Genomic DNA, 18,009 nt, shown 5'->3' with positions numbered 1-18,009 from the left:
GTCACTCCTTGAAGGGACAGTGATTCTGAAGTATCGGTGACACCGATGACCTTGATCCCTGTTAGTTTAAGAATTTTTTTAAACATAATTTTTATAGTTTCTTTTTATTAGAGCACAAGAAAAAGGACATTGACTTTCAGGCTTCTGGGTGGTCTTGCATCATCAGTTGTTATGCAACTGAAGTATTACAAGCAAAAGCTTTGTTGTGCTGACATTTCTGCTTTCAGTTGCTGGGATGCCACCACACTAACATTTGGGGAAAGAACTAAGCTCTTGATGGACAGGGACAGAGCACATGGTTGGAGACCACTTGTCTCTCCCTCCAATCCTAGCACTCGCTATTTTGGAAGGCACATGCCTTATCTAGCAAGAGGCACGCAGGGCTTGGCAGGGAGACAGATGCACTGCAACTTTCCTGCTGACCTTGTTCATTTTAAAGAAACAGGCTCTGCAAACAGGGACTCTCCAGTGCCCAACCCTTCCCCTAAGAAACCCAAGTGGCCCCCTTCTAGTTAGGGAATTTAAATAGCTTTGCATTACCATGTCTCTCTCTCTTGGGAGAAGCCACCGTAAAGATTAGTGGGTAGGGCAGAAGCCCTCTCTTGAGTGAAGTGACTAATGTGAAGATGATTTCTCCCCCTCGCCAAGCACGAGTAATTGGCCTGCTCAGACCGCTCAAGGATGTAACAGTGACAGCTGGTGAATCAGCCACCTTTGACTGTGAGCTCTCCTATGAGGGAATCGTGGTGGAGTGGTTCTTGCGTGGACAGAAACTGGAACCGAGTGACAAGGTAAAGAGACTTCTAGCCACCTGCTTTCTTCCACTCCTCATTTCCCCCTTTCTTCCTTTCCTCCCCACTTTCTCCCCCCTCTCCTTTATGTCTTACCTCCCTCCTTCCAGCAGCAGAAGCACTAAGACACAAGAATGCGCTGCTTCTATTTTAAGTTATAAAGTGTTCTCACTTAAACATAAATTTGTATTTTTCTGTAAATAAAGTGGATCTGAAATAGCATGTGTATTTATCACACAAAGAAAAGTTTAAAAGTCTCAAAACACTGGCCACAAGAGTAAAGCTTTTTGTGCCTGAATTGTTGGCAATCGCAGCCACAAGGGATATGAAATGGTTCCTGCTAAGGTGTGTTGCAGTTTGAGTGAGTTTTGTGAATAAATGAAGTTCCTGATTCTTTCCACTGAATGCAGAGCTGCCGTCCAGTTCTGCATATATGGGGATTAAGAAGATTGAAATTCCATTTCAGGCATTTGATCAGGCTTTCCAGATAACTTTCTAGGCAGGTTTGCTTGCCAAGCATTTCTCACTAGCTATTTTTAACCCTTCTTCAAGTGCTGGCTCTTAGCGCTGAGATTTGAGCTGCCTGGAATGTGGTTAATTGAATATTTGAAGTTTGCCAACAGTAGGGAATATATTATAAATAATATAAAATGTATGTTACAATTTTTAAGATGCAGTTATTCGGATGCATTCTTTATTAGGTACTCATTTTGTGTGTAATGCCTTCAGATCTCTAGCGAAATAGAGCTGCCTTGTAGGGAAACGCAAGTAAATGTCTAAGGAATTACACAAGTTAATGAAATTTCAGAATTTGTAATAATGCTGGTAGATGTTTCTTTAATTCAAATTGAAGTTTAGTTTAATTTTTACTATAGCTTTTTCATATATTAATAAGAGGATTCTTGTTTTCAGTGAGACCTTTCTGAGTTTTACTCAGTTTAACCAAACTCAGAATTGTCATCCATATTGCTTTTCATAAAGATCTGTAAATAGAATTGAAATTCTGCCAATTAGAGGTTTAATAAACCAAGGTAAAATTCACTTTCATATTTTGAAATAAAAATGTGCAAGGATTTGAGTCAATGAAGTGGATTATCATGATTACTGACTTGCAAAATATAGTAAGAGATATTGAAACTTCAGTATTAAACATTAAGGGATATCATCTTATTCTTGTCCATTTGGGCCACTTTGACTCATTTCAACTTCTTAATGAGATTTTATACCTTAATTTTGATTTCCCCTACACACTCACAGCTCCTATTGGCTTCAGCAAAATATTTGGTTGCACAGGAATACACGTTCAGGTGCTCCAAGTTTAATTGATTCATCACTTCCTCTAAAATAACCTCTTTAAACGCTGTTATCATTGTTTCCAAGAGTCAAACAGACTCTACAAGAAAATGGGATTTGAGGTTTGACTATTCTTTACCTTAAACTATCTTGGCAAACCAAATTTATTACTTCATCTGAACTTCTTTCAACGAAATGTTTCAAGGACATAAATATTTATTTTGGGCATAATGAGTATGCTCAGAAACAACTTCATCTCCTCTGTTTTTCTTCTCACTTTAGACTTCCCATTTGCCTTCACCTTACCAGAACTACTTCTATTGCTTGACTTTGTACTTTCCTACAAATAATTAAAAATAATTCTTTAGGAGACACTTTGTGTCCATTTATTATTCTGAGTAGAGACTGTCCGGTTTGGCCACTGTACATGGCAGAGGGGCATTGCTGGCACATGGTGGCATATATATGCCATGTACATTGCCAAACCAGACAGTCTCTACACAAAAGAATAAATGGACACAAATCAGATATCAAGAATTACAACATTCAAAAACCAGTAGGAGAACACTTCAATCTCCCTGGACACTCAATAACAGACTTAAAAGTGGCAATTCGACAAAAAGCTTCAAAAACAGACTCCAATGAGAAACTGCAGAACTGGAATTAATTTGCAAATGGACACCATCAAATTAGGCCTGAATAAAGACTGGGAGTGGATGGGTCACTACAAAAACTAATTTCCTTCTGTTGATACGCACACCTTCTTATCAACTGTTTGAAATGGGCCACCTTGATCACATTGGCCTCATTAGCACTACAAAAGTGATTTTTTCCCTCCCTTGGTATTCACCCTTCTTGTCAAGTGTTGAGAACAGGCCACTTCCACCTTAATTGAATTGGCTCGTTAGCACTGACCCCCCACTTGGTAAGGCAACTCCCATCTTTTCATATGCTGTGTATTTATACCTGCCTACTGTATTTTCCACTCCATGCATCTGATGAAGTGGGTTTTAGCCCATGAAAGCTTATGCCAAAATAAATGTGTTAGTCTCTAAGGTGCCACAAGGACTCCTCATTGTTTTTGCTGAAACAGACTAACATGGCTACCACTCTGAAACATATATTTTTAAGTTATTATTATATATATGATGTAATTTCTTTAGATTTTGACATATACTTCCTCCCATTGGAACATGTGGGAGTACTTAAATACCAGCGCCTATGTAGATAAGAGGGGGAAATATATATATATATCTCAAAAATCTTGAAAGTGTCCTTGATCCACTATGCATATGTAGGAGGAAATTGTCCTAAATATGTACCCAATAAAAATAATAAAGAATAGATGACATTGAATTGAAGAGTCTTCATATAGTTCAAGTGTAGATACTTACAAAATGCTTTTTTGTTTAATTAGGTTGTCACACGTGCTGAAGGAAGAGTACACTCGCTTACTCTCAGAGATGTCAAGTTAACAGATGCTGGAGAAGTCTCACTGACTGCAAAGGATTTCAGAACACAAGCAAATCTTTTTGTAAAAGGTAAACTGATTAGCATAATTACATCTGTCTGGTGATTATTATTCCATCATGGATTAGGAAGTCTATGGACACTCTTTATATTAAACTGGTTAGATCATACCTAAAATACTGCATACACTTCTAGTTATCTCAGTACTGGAAAGGAGTTGATAAACTGGAGTAAATTCAGAGAAAAGACACAAAAACAATTGCAATGATTGCAGGGAATTACTTATAAGAAAAGATGAAAACTACAATACATATATACAGCTTGGCTAAACTAATTAAGGTACAGGGGCTTGTGATAATGATTTACAAGTATCTAAAACTGTAAGCACCAAGGAGACAAGGAAATTGTTTATCCTCATTTATGTTCTTACAACTGTAATAGGCTAAAACTGAAAAAATGAACAAATAAACTGAATATAGTGAAGAATTTTCCAACAGCATAATCTTTTATCCTTGTGGATTATTGTCGCAGTCACATCACTTGAGAGTAATTTAAAACTAGATTAGACATAGCACTCAGGAATGTATTGTAGGGAATAATCCTGTATTGATTGCTGGATGGCTAAAATTATGGTGTTCTGCATCTGTAATTTCTATGATTCTTTTAGAACCCCCAGTTGAATTTACTAAACCACTTGAGGACCAGACAGTAGAGGAGGAAGCCACTGCAGTACTGGAATGTGAAGTATCCAGAGAGAATGCAGAGGTGAAATGGTTCAAGAATGGACATGAAATTCACAAAACAAAAAAGCACAATATCATAGCTGAGGGCAGGGTCAGAAAACTGATCATACGTGGCTGCACATTAGATGATGCTAGAACATATACCTGTGATGCTAAGGATTTCAAGACCTCTTGCTTCTTGAATGTGGAACGTAAGTCGTGTAATTTAACCTCTTTGTTTATATTAATATGATTATTAATAATGCTATCATCTGTAATGATTTATTCTTGCATAACTATGGTTATTCTAAAAACTTTGAGATATTTACATGTATGTATATTTTTTTCTTATAGCTCTTCGTGTTGACTTTACAAAGCCCCTTACTGATCTTGAAGTGAAAGAAAAAGAGATTGCTCGGTTTGAATGTGAAATTTCGCGCCCAAATGTCACGGTCTGTAATATCATGTTCTTATTATCTAAATAACACTTTAATGTGAGGTTGTTGTTTTTTTTTAAATCTCAATCTTATGTTATTGTTAAGTAACACAATGCTAAGATTAATGATGCAATGCATTAACATAACTAACAGTACTACAATGTCAATTTGCTTTAAAAACAGGTACGGTGGTTTAAGGATGGCATTGAAATAAGAAAGGGCAAAAAGTATGACATAATTTCCAAAGGTGCCCAGCGTATTCTTGTGGTCAACAAATGTCTATTTGAAGATGAAGCAGAATATGCATGTGAAGCAAAAACAGCTAGAACCTCGGGCATCCTAACAGTTATAGGTAAAACTAAATCTACTCTTAAATATACTTCATGTGAAAAAAGAATTGCTTGATCATTTTGTTTTAATCGAATGCTTCTAAATTTCTTATTTTAGAGGAGGAAGCTGTTTTCACCAAAAATCTTCCCAATATCGAAGTAAATGAAACTGACACTGTGAAATTCATTTGTGAAGTCTCTAAGCCTGGGGCTGAAGTAACTTGGTTTAAAGGAGATAAGGAATTACCTGAAGGTGGTAGATATGAACAAATTGATGATGGCCGTAAGAGAATTCTTGTCATTCATAATGCTCGCCTTGACGACGCTAGCGAATACAGCTGTAGGCTTCCAAGTACTCGTACAACTGGCAACCTCAAAGTACATGGTAAGAGAATTACTCTGGTATATTTTTTCATAGAAAAATCAGGTAGACAAAGGTATACAATTTTCTTTTGCTCTGTTTATACAGAAAAAATAAATATATGTTTAACATTTATTTTTACAGAAATTGCAGCAGAATTTATTACCCGACCACAAAATGTTGAAGTACTAGAAGGACAAAAAGCTGAATTTGTCTGCTCAATATCCAAAGATGGCTTTGAAGTACAGTGGCTGAGGGGTAATAAGGTACTTGAGGCTGGTGATAAGTATGACATCATTTCAGATGGCAAAAAGAGATTACTTGTCATTAAGGACTCTATTTTGGGAGATGAAGGAAAGTATTCCATCATGGTTGGTGGAATCAAAGCAACAGCACACTTAAAAGTGATTGGTAAGCTTCTGTTTATTTTAGTAAGGTGTGTGTGCACATTTTATTTTATTCTTTTATAGTATGAAAGATGCAATATTTTTTCGCAATTTCAGAAAAACTCAGGATTATAACTCCACTTAAGGATCAAGTAGTTAAAGAGGGAGAAGAACTTGTCTTTAACTGTGAGGTCAATACAGAAGGTGCCAAAGCTAAATGGTACAAAAATGAGGAGCCAATATTCGATAGTGCAAAATCCATCATGGTCCACAAGGATTTAGTTTACACTCTCAGAATCAGAGATGCACACTTTGCAGATCAAGCCACCTACACTGTCTCACTATCAAATGCCAGAGGGGAACACGTCAAGAGCTCTGCTGCCTTAACAGTACTGGGTAAGTAACTTGCATTTTAAAAGTTAGACGTTTAATCATGTCAACTGCTGATTTAAATAAGGATGTAAATGAACCATATTTTATTTTTCATTTTAACAGAGGAGGATCTCAGAATTGTTGTGCCTCTTGAAGATATTGAGACAATGGAGAAGAAATCTGTCACATTCTGGTGCAAAGTCAATCGTCTCAATGTAACCCTTCAGTGGACAAAGAATGGCGAGGAAGTTACATTTGACAGACGCATTTTGTACAAAGTTGACAAATACAAACACTCACTTATCATTAAAGACTGCGGGTTTATAGATGAAGGTGAATACACAGTCACTGCTGGACAAGACAAATCTGTTGCAGAACTCCTTATCACAGAAGCACCTGCAGATTTCATTGAGCATCTACAGGACCAGACTGTCACTGAATTTGATGATGCTGTTTTTACCTGCCAGCTTTCCAAAGAGAAAGCAAGTGTAAAATGGTACAAAAATGGACGAGAAATCAGAGAAGGCAAAAAGTATGCACATTTTATCACACTTCTCTTGTTAAGCTTCAAAATGTGTTTGTCATGTTTTGGTGTTTGTTCTGTGTTTTAATTCACTTATTTCTCTCACCATCCTTTATCCCCATAAGGTATCTGTTTGAGAAGGATGGAAATTTGCACAGGTTAATTATAAAAGACTGTAGACTAGAGGACGAATGTGAATATTCCTGTGGAGTAGATGACAGGAAATCAAGGGCAAGACTTTTTGTTGAAGGTAAATGTAAAATTAAAAAGGAGTTTCTGCCAGTTCTTAGTTATCAGAAGAAAGATTAAACACTCTTCAAATTAATGGGTATTTATTTCAGAAATCCCTATTGAGATCATCCGACCGCCACAAGATATTTATGAAGCTCCAGGCTCTGATGTCATCTTCATGGCTGAGTTGAATAAAGATGGAGTGGAAGTCAAGTGGTTAAGAAATAACATGATTGTAGTCCAGGGTGACAAACATCAGATGATGAGTGAAGGAAAAGTCCATAGGCTGCAGGTATGCGAGATAAGGCCTCGTGACCAAGGCGAATACAGATTTATTGCCAAAGATAAAGAAGCTAGAGCTAAACTTGAATTGGCTGGTAAGTCATCTACTTTATTGTATATATTTTATAAAATCTGAGATTAGGGTTAATAAAGATATTGTCACTAGCTATGTAACATTTCATATACCTTTTCAGAAGGTTGGATTAGAATGTGTAGTAAAGTGGAGACAATCTGGAATCTCATTAAACGATTTTTCCATGACCACTGGGATTATAATTCAGTCAAAAAATAAAATTGCCAAACTGAAGTTTCTATTTGTTTATGAAAAACGTACACAGTTTTTTTCCAAAGAAAAGAAAGAATTATGCCGTAAAGACCACCTGGAACATACATAGTGTGCTGCTGCAGTTCTCTTAAAAAAAAAAAAAGTCGTCATTTCAGTGGGGTTACTTACTTGAGTAAAGTTGCTCATTTGCCAGTTTGCAGCATCAGACCATGAAAGTGCATTGAGTTAATGCCCAACAGCAGCCCCCTTCTCCCTACTTTTATATACATACACACACACACAAACACACACATCAGTATGGCCAAATGGATAGAGAACTGTTGGGACTATTGGGACTCAGGAGCTCTGGTTCTATTTTAGGCTCTGTCACTGGTCTGCTGGGTGACTTTGAGCAAGTCATTTCACAGCTGTACTTCAGTTTCCCCAGATGTAAAATGTGGATAACAATATTGACCTCCTTTGTAAAGTGTTTTGAGATCTACTAAATAAACGTCCATATGAGAACTAGCTGTTGTTATTACTTTGTGCATTTCAGGGTACCATGCAAAAATACATGAATTTTGCCTTGTGGCCTTTAGTCCCCTCTTGTAATATACTTCTGTGGTTGTTATTGGGGAGGCCTCTGCAGTGACCTCTTTGTGTTTTGGGTGAGCCAGATATATGCAGGACAGTTTCTCCCTTATACTCAGCCAGGTCTTGGTCCTGTGCCCATTGAAATCAGTGGTAAATCTCATATTGACTTGAGTGCAGGATCAGGTGCTCAATGTACACTGGCCAGCGTGAATTTGTCCCTTTGGGGCAACCCCATGAATACATTAATAGTTTGTTTCAGATTCATATGCCACTCCCATTACTTTTTCCAAGTTAGAATATGTATTGAATATGCAAGAAGTATATCAAATAGTTTTGAAAACATTAAATGCTTATTTGCTTCGCTGGTCGTCTTTAGCTGCCCCAAGAATCAAGACTGCTGACCAGAACCTTGTGGTTGATGTTGGGAAGCCTTTGACCATGGTTGTTCCATATGATGCCTACCCAAAAGCAGAAGCCGATTGGTTAAAAGAGGATGAAAGCCTGCCAACACACACAATTGATACAACAGCTGACAGCACCACCTTCAAAATTTTGGAAGCAAAGAAATCCGATAAAGGAAGATACAAGATTATACTCCAAAACAAACATGGCAAAGCTGAAGCACACATCAATGTAGATGTTATTGGTAAGCTCTTCATTTATTAAGGCCTTGTCTACATTTTGCTCTGTTTACAGCTATTGCTATAATATAGCAGTTTAGCTATATGGAACATGAGGAAAGAAAATGCCATCATTTGCAATGGTGGAGTTTTACCCTCATATCAAGCAGGAATAAGCTACCTCAGTGCAATTCGTAACCTATTGCAGCTTACTCTTTGTTTGTAGGTCAAAGTAAAAACAAAGATGAGGTATACTAAAAATACTTTTCACATAAATTTCAGATGTTCCAGGTCCAGTTAGAAACTTAGAAGTCACTGAAACATATGATGGTGAAGTTAGCCTTGCCTGGGAGGAACCAGAAAGTGATGGTGGAAGTAAAATCATTGGCTATGTCGTTGAACGACGTGATATCAAACGTAAAACCTGGATTTTGGCCACTGACCATGCTGACAGTTGTGAATATACCGTTACTGGACTTCAGAGGGGAGGAGTTGAGTACCTCTTCCGAGTGAGTGCTAAAAACAGAGTGGGCACTGGGGAACCAGTGGAAACGGACACCCCTGTTGAAGCAAAGAGCAAATTTGGTAAGCCACAATTTTGAAAAATATTTCAAAATAATGTTTTTAGTTAGTTTTTGCATTTTTTTCTCCCAACATACATTATTGTTCTCTCCCCACCCCACAAAAAATAAAATGCAGATGTTCCTGGTCCTCCTCTGAATGTAGAAGTTATTGATGTGAACAGATTTGGTGCCTCACTTACCTGGGAGCCACCAGAGTATGATGGAGGCTCTCCAATTACTGGCTACATTGTTGAATTGCGTGACAAAGGTTCAATCAGGTGGGAGCCAGCCATGACCACCGGAGCACATGAATTAGCTGCTACCATGACTGATGTTGTGGAAAACAAAGAATACTACTTCAGAGTCAGAGCACAAAACCAGATTGGAGTTGGCAAACCAAGTGCTGCTACTCGAGCTGTTAAAATTATGGACCCAATTGGTGAGTATGAAAGTTTTAGCAGTGTTGATTGTTTTATAATATAAGGAAATTGTGATCATTCGTACAGCATATGTACAGAAAAGACCAGGAGTGGAGTAGAGAGGGGTGAGATGTGTGGGGAGAAAGTAGTGTAAGCCAAGTTAGCTTTTCCTACTTTTCTTCTTTGAATTCATCAGCAATATTTTGCGATCATTCGGTAAATTAGTCACTCTTAAGAACAATGACAGAGCTTCTTCCAAATAATTCTGCTCTGAAATTGGGAATTGTAATGAGGCGCAGACTCACCCAGCTGCGCCTCCTGCTGGCTGTCTGGGAATTAGCTCTTTTTACCAGCTCCGGAGTGCCTTCTGCTGGTATCTCGCCGTCACTGGACCCAGTGTCCCTCCTGGACCCTGGTGCCCTTTTACTTGGGGTGCTGCCCCTCCAGGCAATACACCACAGATCTGGGTCTGCCCTCCCCGGGGGACCCCCCCCATCCCCACCTTGCTTCAGCCTATGGGCTACTGACAGTCACAATTTAGTCCCCTTTCACTGGGGCCGACTGCAGTCTGTATAAGCCAGTCATCATAAGCAAGGGGGGTTTGGATCTGCTGCCTCCGCCTACCCTTGGGCTGCCCTGTTGCAACCTCAGTACCCTGTCTTAGGCTGTCTGCCAGGCCTGCAGCCTGGGGCATTTCCAGTCTGGAGCCTCCCAGGTCCTCTGGCCTTCCCCAGCCCTGCTTCACCTCAGGTGCCCTGGTACAGTCCCCAGCAGCCAGGCCCATCTCTCTCCACAGCTAGAGGAGACTCTCTGTGCTCTGGCCCACTGCCCTCTTATAAGGGCCAGCTGGGCCCTGATTAAGCCAGCTGCGGCCCGATTGGGGCATGGCCCCCAGCTGAGGCTGCTTCTCCCAGTCAGCGCCTCTTTTCCTTCCCTGCCACAGCCCTCTCCCTGGGCTATTTTAAGCCTTTTGAGGCAGAAGCGGGTGACCACCCTGCTACAGGAACCAATCTCTTTTTTAAAAAAAATTGTTTAGTAGGACTACCGGAAAATAAATTAGATAATATTTAAGGTATCAATGGATGATACAGTTCAACTTACATATAGTAAAACCAAATCTCCTTTTCCAGTTGATAATGTCTAAGTTCTTCAAATTCTTTTCAGAAAAACCAAGTCCTCCCATTAACCTCAGTCATTCAGACCAAACTAAGTCATCCGTGCAGCTTACATGGGAGCCTCCTCTGAAAGATGGAGGAAGTCCAATAATGGGTTATATTATTGAAAGACGTGAAGAGGGAACAGATAACTGGATCCGTTGTAATCCAAGACTTGTCCCTAATCTTACTTATAAGGTAAGGTGGTTCATTCTTAAATGAAATATTCAGTATGTGTTTGTGAAAGGTTCGGTCACAGAGACCCCCCCGGGACTGTCACCCAATGTGCTGAAGCTACCTCTGAGCCCATTTTCTTTGCCAGCTTGGGACTCCAGAACCCTGCCTTGTTGAGCCAGACATGCTAGCCTGCTGCAACACAGACCCAGGGTCTGAACCATGCCCCCAAAGCTGCAGACTTAACTGAAAACTGCTCAGGAAGTACTCCTGTCTCTAGCACCCAGACACCCAGCTCCCCATGGGATCCAAACCCCAAATAAATCCGTTTTATTCTGTATAAAGCTTATATAGGGTAAACGCATAAATTGTCTGCCCTCTATAACACTGATAGAGAGATATGCACAGCTGTTTGCTCCCACAGGTATTAATCACTTACTCTGGGTTAATTAATAAACAAAAGTGATTTTAAGAAGTATAAAAAGTAGGATTTAAGTGGTTTCCAAGTAATAACAGACAAAACAAAGTAAGTTACCTAGCAAAATAAAACAAAACACACAAGTCTAAGCCTAATACATTAAGAAACCGTTTACAGATAAATCTCACCCTAAGAAATGTTGCAATAAGCTTCTTTCACAGACTAGACTCCTTCCTAGTCTGGGCCCAATCCTTTCCCCTGGTACAGTCCTTGTTAGTTCCAGGACAGGTGGTAACTAGGGGATTTCTCATGACTGGCAGCCCCCGTTGTTCTGTTCCACCCCCTTTTATAGCTTTGGCACAAGGCGGGAATCTTTTGTCTCTCTGGGTCCCCACCCCTCCTTCTAAATAGAAAAGCACCAGGTTTAAGATGGATTCCATTACCAGGTGACATGGTCACATGTCCTGTGAGACCCCAAGCCTCCATTCATCTGGGCCTGACTCACAGAAATGCAGGAAGGTTTGCAAGTAAACAGAGCTATTTACAACCAATTGTCCTAGTCAATGGGAGTCATCAAGATTCTAAACCACCATTAATGGCTCACACTTCTCATAATTACAATAGGACTTCAGAGTAATACATCGTATTTCTAGTTTTAGATACAAGAATAATACATACATACAAATAGGATGTAGATTATAATCAGTAGATTATAAGTTTTGTAGTGATACCTGACAAGAGATCTTTTGCATGAAGCATATTCCAGTTACATTATATTCACGCTCATTAGCATATTTCCATAAAACATATGGAGTGCAATGTCACTGTGTTTACAATTTTTAACATGATTTTTAATTTGCAAATGGTTATTTGTTCCTTTTTAGGTAACTGGATTGAAACCAGGAGCCAGTTACTACTACAGAGTCTCTGCAGAAAATGCAGCTGGTGTATCAGATCCAGCTGAGGCTATTGGGCCACTGACTGCAGATGACACTCACGGTAAGCAGTTTTCTTTTTAGTTTAGTTAATCAGGTAAGACATAAAGCTGCATCTGTTCAGGCTTTCATGACAGTACTAGCTGTCAGTGTTACTGTGCATGGCTCCATCAGACCTATGATATCAGCACTGAGTGCCAACAGCCAGGGCCTCTAACCCAGATAAATTCTTTACTACAACCATCTCTGCAGGTGGGCTAGCTCTACTGTTGGGAGACCCATTGAACAACAGCATAAGCAGTTTTGTTGAAGAGGGAGGATGGTCTTTTAACTAGCCACCTACAGAATGGGGCCCAAAACTTTTAAAAATACATTTAAACATTTACTATCGATGGAAGTTAAACGTCCCACCTGTTATTGTTTAGCTAACTAGATATCTTAAGGGTTTCTAAAGAGCACACTGGTAGATAGAGGGCAGGAGTGAGCTGCTGCAGCCAGGCCCAGGTGGCTCCCAACTGGCTGCTGCTGGTGGAAGTGGAGTCAAGTAGCAGTCTGCCAATTGCAGTATTATTAACAACAATACAAAAATCAAAAAATCTGAAAGTATTTAATGGAATCAATTTTTCCCCTTTTTCAGTTGGACCGACAATGGACTTAAGTGCATTTAAAGATGGACTGGAAGTTATTGTCCCAGAGCCACTCAAGATCCGTGTTCCTATCACGGGCTACCCTGTGCCAACTGCAACGTGGTCTGTTGGTGATAAAATCTTAGAAAAGGGTGATCGTGTGAAAATAGTGACTACTGCAGCCTTTGCAGAGCTTGTTATTACTCCAAGTGAACGTCCAGACAAGGGCATTTATACCTTGAAATTAGAAAACCCTGTGTCATCTGTTTCAGGAGAAATTGATGTTAATGTCATTGGTAAGCAGGCACAAACCTCCTTTTGGGTATTTAAATTATAGCAATAACTTCTAACCAATATCTGGCAAAAAATCTTTAGATCATTATACTATGAGAAACCATATAACATTCAGCAAATGAGGTATATTTAACAATAATTCTAACAAAAATAACTTTACTGAAGTCCATCTGTGGTGGTCTTACAGTTTTCAGTATCCTACAGTTCATAATTTAGGGGAGAGGGTCTAAGTAGCCCCAGTCTTTTAATAAATAGATGGAATAGAAAATATGGCAAACTACTGATGGAAAGACAAATTAATGCAATATGTGTCACTTCCAGCTCGCCCAAGTGCACCAAGAGAACTAAAAGTGATAGACATGAGCAGGAACACAGTGCAATTGACATGGGAAGCACCAGAAAATGATGGAGGAAGTCCAGTGACTGGCTATCTTATTGAAAAACGTGATATAAGCCGGAAAACATGGACCAAAGTAAGTTTTTTGTTTTGTTTTTGTGATTACAGTTTGTTGTCACTTTCTATATTGTTTCCGTTTGTACCGCAGAAGTTTGGTCATTTGCTGCTTTGGGAAGGAATTCTAGAAATAAATTAGAACATTTCTTTTTCTCAGGTTCTGGATTATGTTGTTGACCAAGAGTTCACTGTACCTGACCTCATCCAAGGAAAAGAATATTTGTTTAGAGTTTCAGCACGCAACAAATGTGGACCAGGAGAGCCTGCATATATTGATGAACCTGTAAATATGTCAGCACCAACAAGTAAGTACTCATCTTTATGTTTGTATTATTTTACTGCTTTTGCTTTTATATAATTTTTGAAAAAAATCTGTCTCTCCGATTGGTTTCTAAGATCCTCTATATCTCTTGTTTTTACAGCGGTGCCTGATCCACCAGAGAATGTGAAATGGAGAGATCCAACATCTAAAAGCATCTTCCTAACATGGGATCCACCTAAGTCTGATGGTGGTTCACGCATCAAGGGTTATCTGGTAGAAAAATGCCAACGTGGTACTGATAAGTGGGAGCCCTGTGGCGAACCTGTTGCTGAAACAAAGTAAGCATTTTAAGCACGAAAATCAGAAGGACTGTCATTTTAATTAAATAAAATATTCGATTCTTGCCATTTTAAATATCTGAATTGTGTTATAATTAACAGAATGGAAGTACCAAAACTTAAAGAAGGTGAATGGTACTCATACCGGGTTAAGGCTTTGAATAAACATGGAGCAAGCAAACCAAGCAAGCCAACGGACGAGATCCAGGCCGTGGATACAAAGGGTAATTATTTAAATGAATGAATTAAGTCCATTATATTCTTTCTGACATTCTTCATAACACTGTTTTTGTAACAATGTTTTAATTTTTTCATAAATCAGAGGCCCCAGAAATTTTCCTAGATGTGAAACTTCTTGCTGGACTGACTGTAAAAGCTGGAACTAAAATAGAGCTACCAGCTACAATAAAAGGAAGGCCTGAGCCTCGGATTACTTGGACCAAGGCTGATAAAGTCCTGAAACCTGACGACAGAATTACAGTTGAAACCAAACCTAAGCATTCCAGAGTCACGATTACAGACAGCAAGAGAAGTGACAGCGGTAGCTATATTATTGAAGCTGTAAATTCCAGTGGGCGTGCTACTGCTGTTGTTGAAGTTAATGTTTTAGGTATATTAGGTTTATTATATTTATTTTAAATCAACATAAATGTAGCCAACCATATAAGTGTCAGAAATTAATATTCATCTATGTCATCAATAGATAAGCCAGGTCCCCCAGCTGCATTTGATATATCGGATATTACAAATGAATCCTGCTTCCTGACATGGAATCCTCCTCGAGATGATGGTGGATCTAAAATCACAAACTATGTTGTTGAGAGAAGAGCTACAGACAGTGAAGTATGGCACAAGATGTCATCGACTATTAAGGGAACAAACTTCAAAGCGACGAACTTAACCCCTCATAAAGAATACATCTTCCGAGTCAGTGCTGAAAACATGTATGGTGTTGGGGAGCCAGTTCAACACAGCCCCATCATTGCTAAATATTCCTTTGGTAAGCTAATTAATTTGATGCTCAGTTTACTGTGTACTTTTACAGAAAATGTATAAATATACAAATGTGTGTGTGTGTATATATATTTAAATTTATAATTATAAATTTGTACAGATCCACCAGGGCCTCCGACAGGTGTCACACCTTCTGAAGTCACGAAAGATTCTGTGACCTTAACATGGTCTGAACCAGATGAAGATGGTGGCAGTCCAATCACTGGTTATTGGGTTGAGAGATATGATCCTGATCACGATAAATGGATAAGATGCAATAAGATACCAGTGACAGATACAGTATTCAAGTATGACTACTATCAATTTAGCTTGTAAATGGGGCTATAAATACAGATAAATGTAGCACTGGCCTTTTCAACATATATCATTTTCTTGTTCTCTTTTTTGCTGTTCTAAATGTAGAACAAACTAATGTCTGATGGCATGCTTTCTCTTTCAATACCTAATTTTAATCAAGAATTTCTTTATGGAAGACTAAGAGTCTTATATTCTTTTTCCTTTCCCCCCTGAATAGAATAGTGACTTTCTCTGCTGCATCCCTGGACACTCTCTGTGATTGCCAATGAGTATTCTCAAAGTTGGTGCCATTGCCATTCCATGCATTAGGTCACGACACAGGCATTTTGTCAACACTTGTATGTAGATAACAATCTTCCAATCCAGGTAGCAAAAGCATTCGGCAGATCTCCAACATTAGTCTTCTGTATGATAGTATAACATTCTGCTGTTGCTAAGGAGGAGTACAGAAGAATAGCACAAGCATGTAGGGACAAAATTAGAAAGGCTAATGCACAAAATCAGTTACACCCAGCAAAGAACATAAAAGGCAACAAGAAGCAGGTCTTTAAATATATTAGAAGCAAGAGAAAGACAAAGGAAAGTGTAGATTCTGTACTTAGCAGGGAAGCAGAGATATTAACTCAAGAAGGCTGAAGTATTCAATACCTATTTTGCTTGAGTCTTCATTTAAAAGGTTAATGGTTACCAGATAATCGATACAATTAATAAACACTGAGGGGGAAAGAATGTAAGTCAAAATAGGGAAAGAACAAGTTAAAGAATATTTAGCAAAGTTGGATGTATTCAAGTTGGCAGGACTTGACAAAATTCATCCTAGGGTATTTAAGGAACTAGCTGAAGCAATCTCAGAACCATTACCAATTATCTTTGAAAACTCATGCCAGTTCGAGGGGACTGGAGAAGGGCAAAGGTAGTACTTATGTTGAAAAAGGGAAACAGAGAACCCAAGGAATTATAAATGAATCAGCCTAACTTCGATACCTGGAAAGATACTGGAACAAATTATTAATGATCAATTTGTAAACACACAGAGAATAATAGGGTTATAAGAAATACCCAGCATGGATTTGGCAAGAACAAATCCTCCCAAGCCAACCTAATTTCCTTCTTTGACAGGGTTACTGGGCTAGTGGATAGGAGGGGTGGAGTGAAGCAGTAGATGTAATATATCTTGATTTTAGTAAGTGTTTTGATACAGTCATACATGACATTCTCGTAAGTAAACTTGGGAAATGGGGACTAGATTAAATTACGATAAGGTAGATGTACAACTGGTTTAAAGACTGTACTCAAAGAGTAGTTATCAATAGTTCACCATCAAATTGAGAGGGTGTATCTAGTGGGGTTCTGCAGGGGTCAGTCCTGGTTCCGGTATTATTCAATATTTTCATTAGTAACTTGGATAATGAAGTGGAAAGTATGCTTATAAAATTTGCAGGTGACACAAAGCTGGGGGGTTTACTTTGAAGGACAGGATTAGAATTCAAAATGACCTTGACAAATTGGAGAAATGGTCTGAATTCAACAAGATGAAGTTTAATAAAGACTGTGTACAGTACCACACTTAGGAAGGAAAAATCAAATGCACAACTACAAAATGGGGAATAACTGGCTAGGTGGTAGCACTGCTGAAAAGGATCTGGGGATTATAGTGGATCACAAATTGAATATGACTCAACGGTATGATGCAGCTGCGAAAGAGGCTAATATCATACTGGGGGTATTAAAAGGAATGTCATATCTAAGACACAGGAGGTTATTGTCCCACTCTACTCTGCCCTAGTGAGGTCTCAGCCAGAGTACTGTGACCAGTTCAGGGTGCCACATTTTAGGAAAGATGTAGACAAATTGGAAAGAGTCCAGAGGAGAGCAGCAAAAATAAAAAAAAGTTTTAGAAAACCTGACCTATGAGGAAAGGTTAAAAAAACTGGGTATTTTTAGTCCAGAGAAAAGAAGACTGGGAAGGTGGGGGAAACCTGACAGTCTTTAAATATGTTAAGGGCTACTATAAATATGACCAGGATCAATTGTTCTCTGTGTCCATTTAAGGTAGGAAAAGTAGTAATGGGCTTAATCTGCAGCAAGAAAGATTTAGGTTGGATATTAGGAAAAACTTTCTAACTGTAAGGATAGTTAAACTCTGGAATAGGCTTCCAAGGGAGGTTGTGGAATCCCCATCATTGGAGGTTTATAAGAGCAGGCTGGACAAACACCTGTCAGGGATGGTCTAGGTTTACTTGGTCCTCCCTCAGCACAGGGGACTAGACTTGATGCCTCTCAAGGTCCCTTTCAGTCCTACATGTCTATGATGCTATTGCCAGTATACCATTTAGTATCTTAAATCAATCCCATTTAATATAACATATTTATCAGTAGCTAGGA

The 18,009-nt window shown here is 38.9% G+C and overlaps 1 protein-coding gene across 1 annotated transcript in view; it reads left to right on the top strand.

The window, feature by feature from the left end:
* TTN (titin) overlaps positions 1-18,009 on the top strand; it is a 311,267-nt gene that overhangs the window by 208,819 nt on the left and 84,439 nt on the right. Inside the window, exons 202-225 of the mRNA XM_075117654.1 lie at positions 649-791; positions 3,502-3,625; positions 4,222-4,488; positions 4,631-4,728; positions 4,897-5,065; positions 5,161-5,427; positions 5,548-5,814; positions 5,907-6,185; positions 6,285-6,693; positions 6,810-6,934; positions 7,026-7,292; positions 8,433-8,702; positions 8,959-9,261; positions 9,376-9,678; positions 10,823-11,010; positions 12,289-12,403; positions 12,977-13,261; positions 13,581-13,732; positions 13,871-14,018; positions 14,136-14,313; positions 14,416-14,537; positions 14,636-14,923; positions 15,017-15,313; positions 15,428-15,614. Coding sequence (XP_074973755.1) covers positions 649-791; positions 3,502-3,625; positions 4,222-4,488; positions 4,631-4,728; positions 4,897-5,065; positions 5,161-5,427; positions 5,548-5,814; positions 5,907-6,185; positions 6,285-6,693; positions 6,810-6,934; positions 7,026-7,292; positions 8,433-8,702; positions 8,959-9,261; positions 9,376-9,678; positions 10,823-11,010; positions 12,289-12,403; positions 12,977-13,261; positions 13,581-13,732; positions 13,871-14,018; positions 14,136-14,313; positions 14,416-14,537; positions 14,636-14,923; positions 15,017-15,313; positions 15,428-15,614 — 5,251 coding nt within the window. The remainder of the gene's footprint in view (positions 1-648; positions 792-3,501; positions 3,626-4,221; positions 4,489-4,630; positions 4,729-4,896; positions 5,066-5,160; positions 5,428-5,547; positions 5,815-5,906; positions 6,186-6,284; positions 6,694-6,809; positions 6,935-7,025; positions 7,293-8,432; positions 8,703-8,958; positions 9,262-9,375; positions 9,679-10,822; positions 11,011-12,288; positions 12,404-12,976; positions 13,262-13,580; positions 13,733-13,870; positions 14,019-14,135; positions 14,314-14,415; positions 14,538-14,635; positions 14,924-15,016; positions 15,314-15,427; positions 15,615-18,009) is intronic.

This window comes from Caretta caretta, chromosome 11 (genome assembly GCF_965140235.1).
Source record: "Caretta caretta isolate rCarCar2 chromosome 11, rCarCar1.hap1, whole genome shotgun sequence".
Classification (NCBI taxonomy): Eukaryota; Metazoa; Chordata; order Testudines; family Cheloniidae; genus Caretta; species Caretta caretta.
This window is presented reverse-complemented; position numbering and strand designations above follow the sequence as displayed.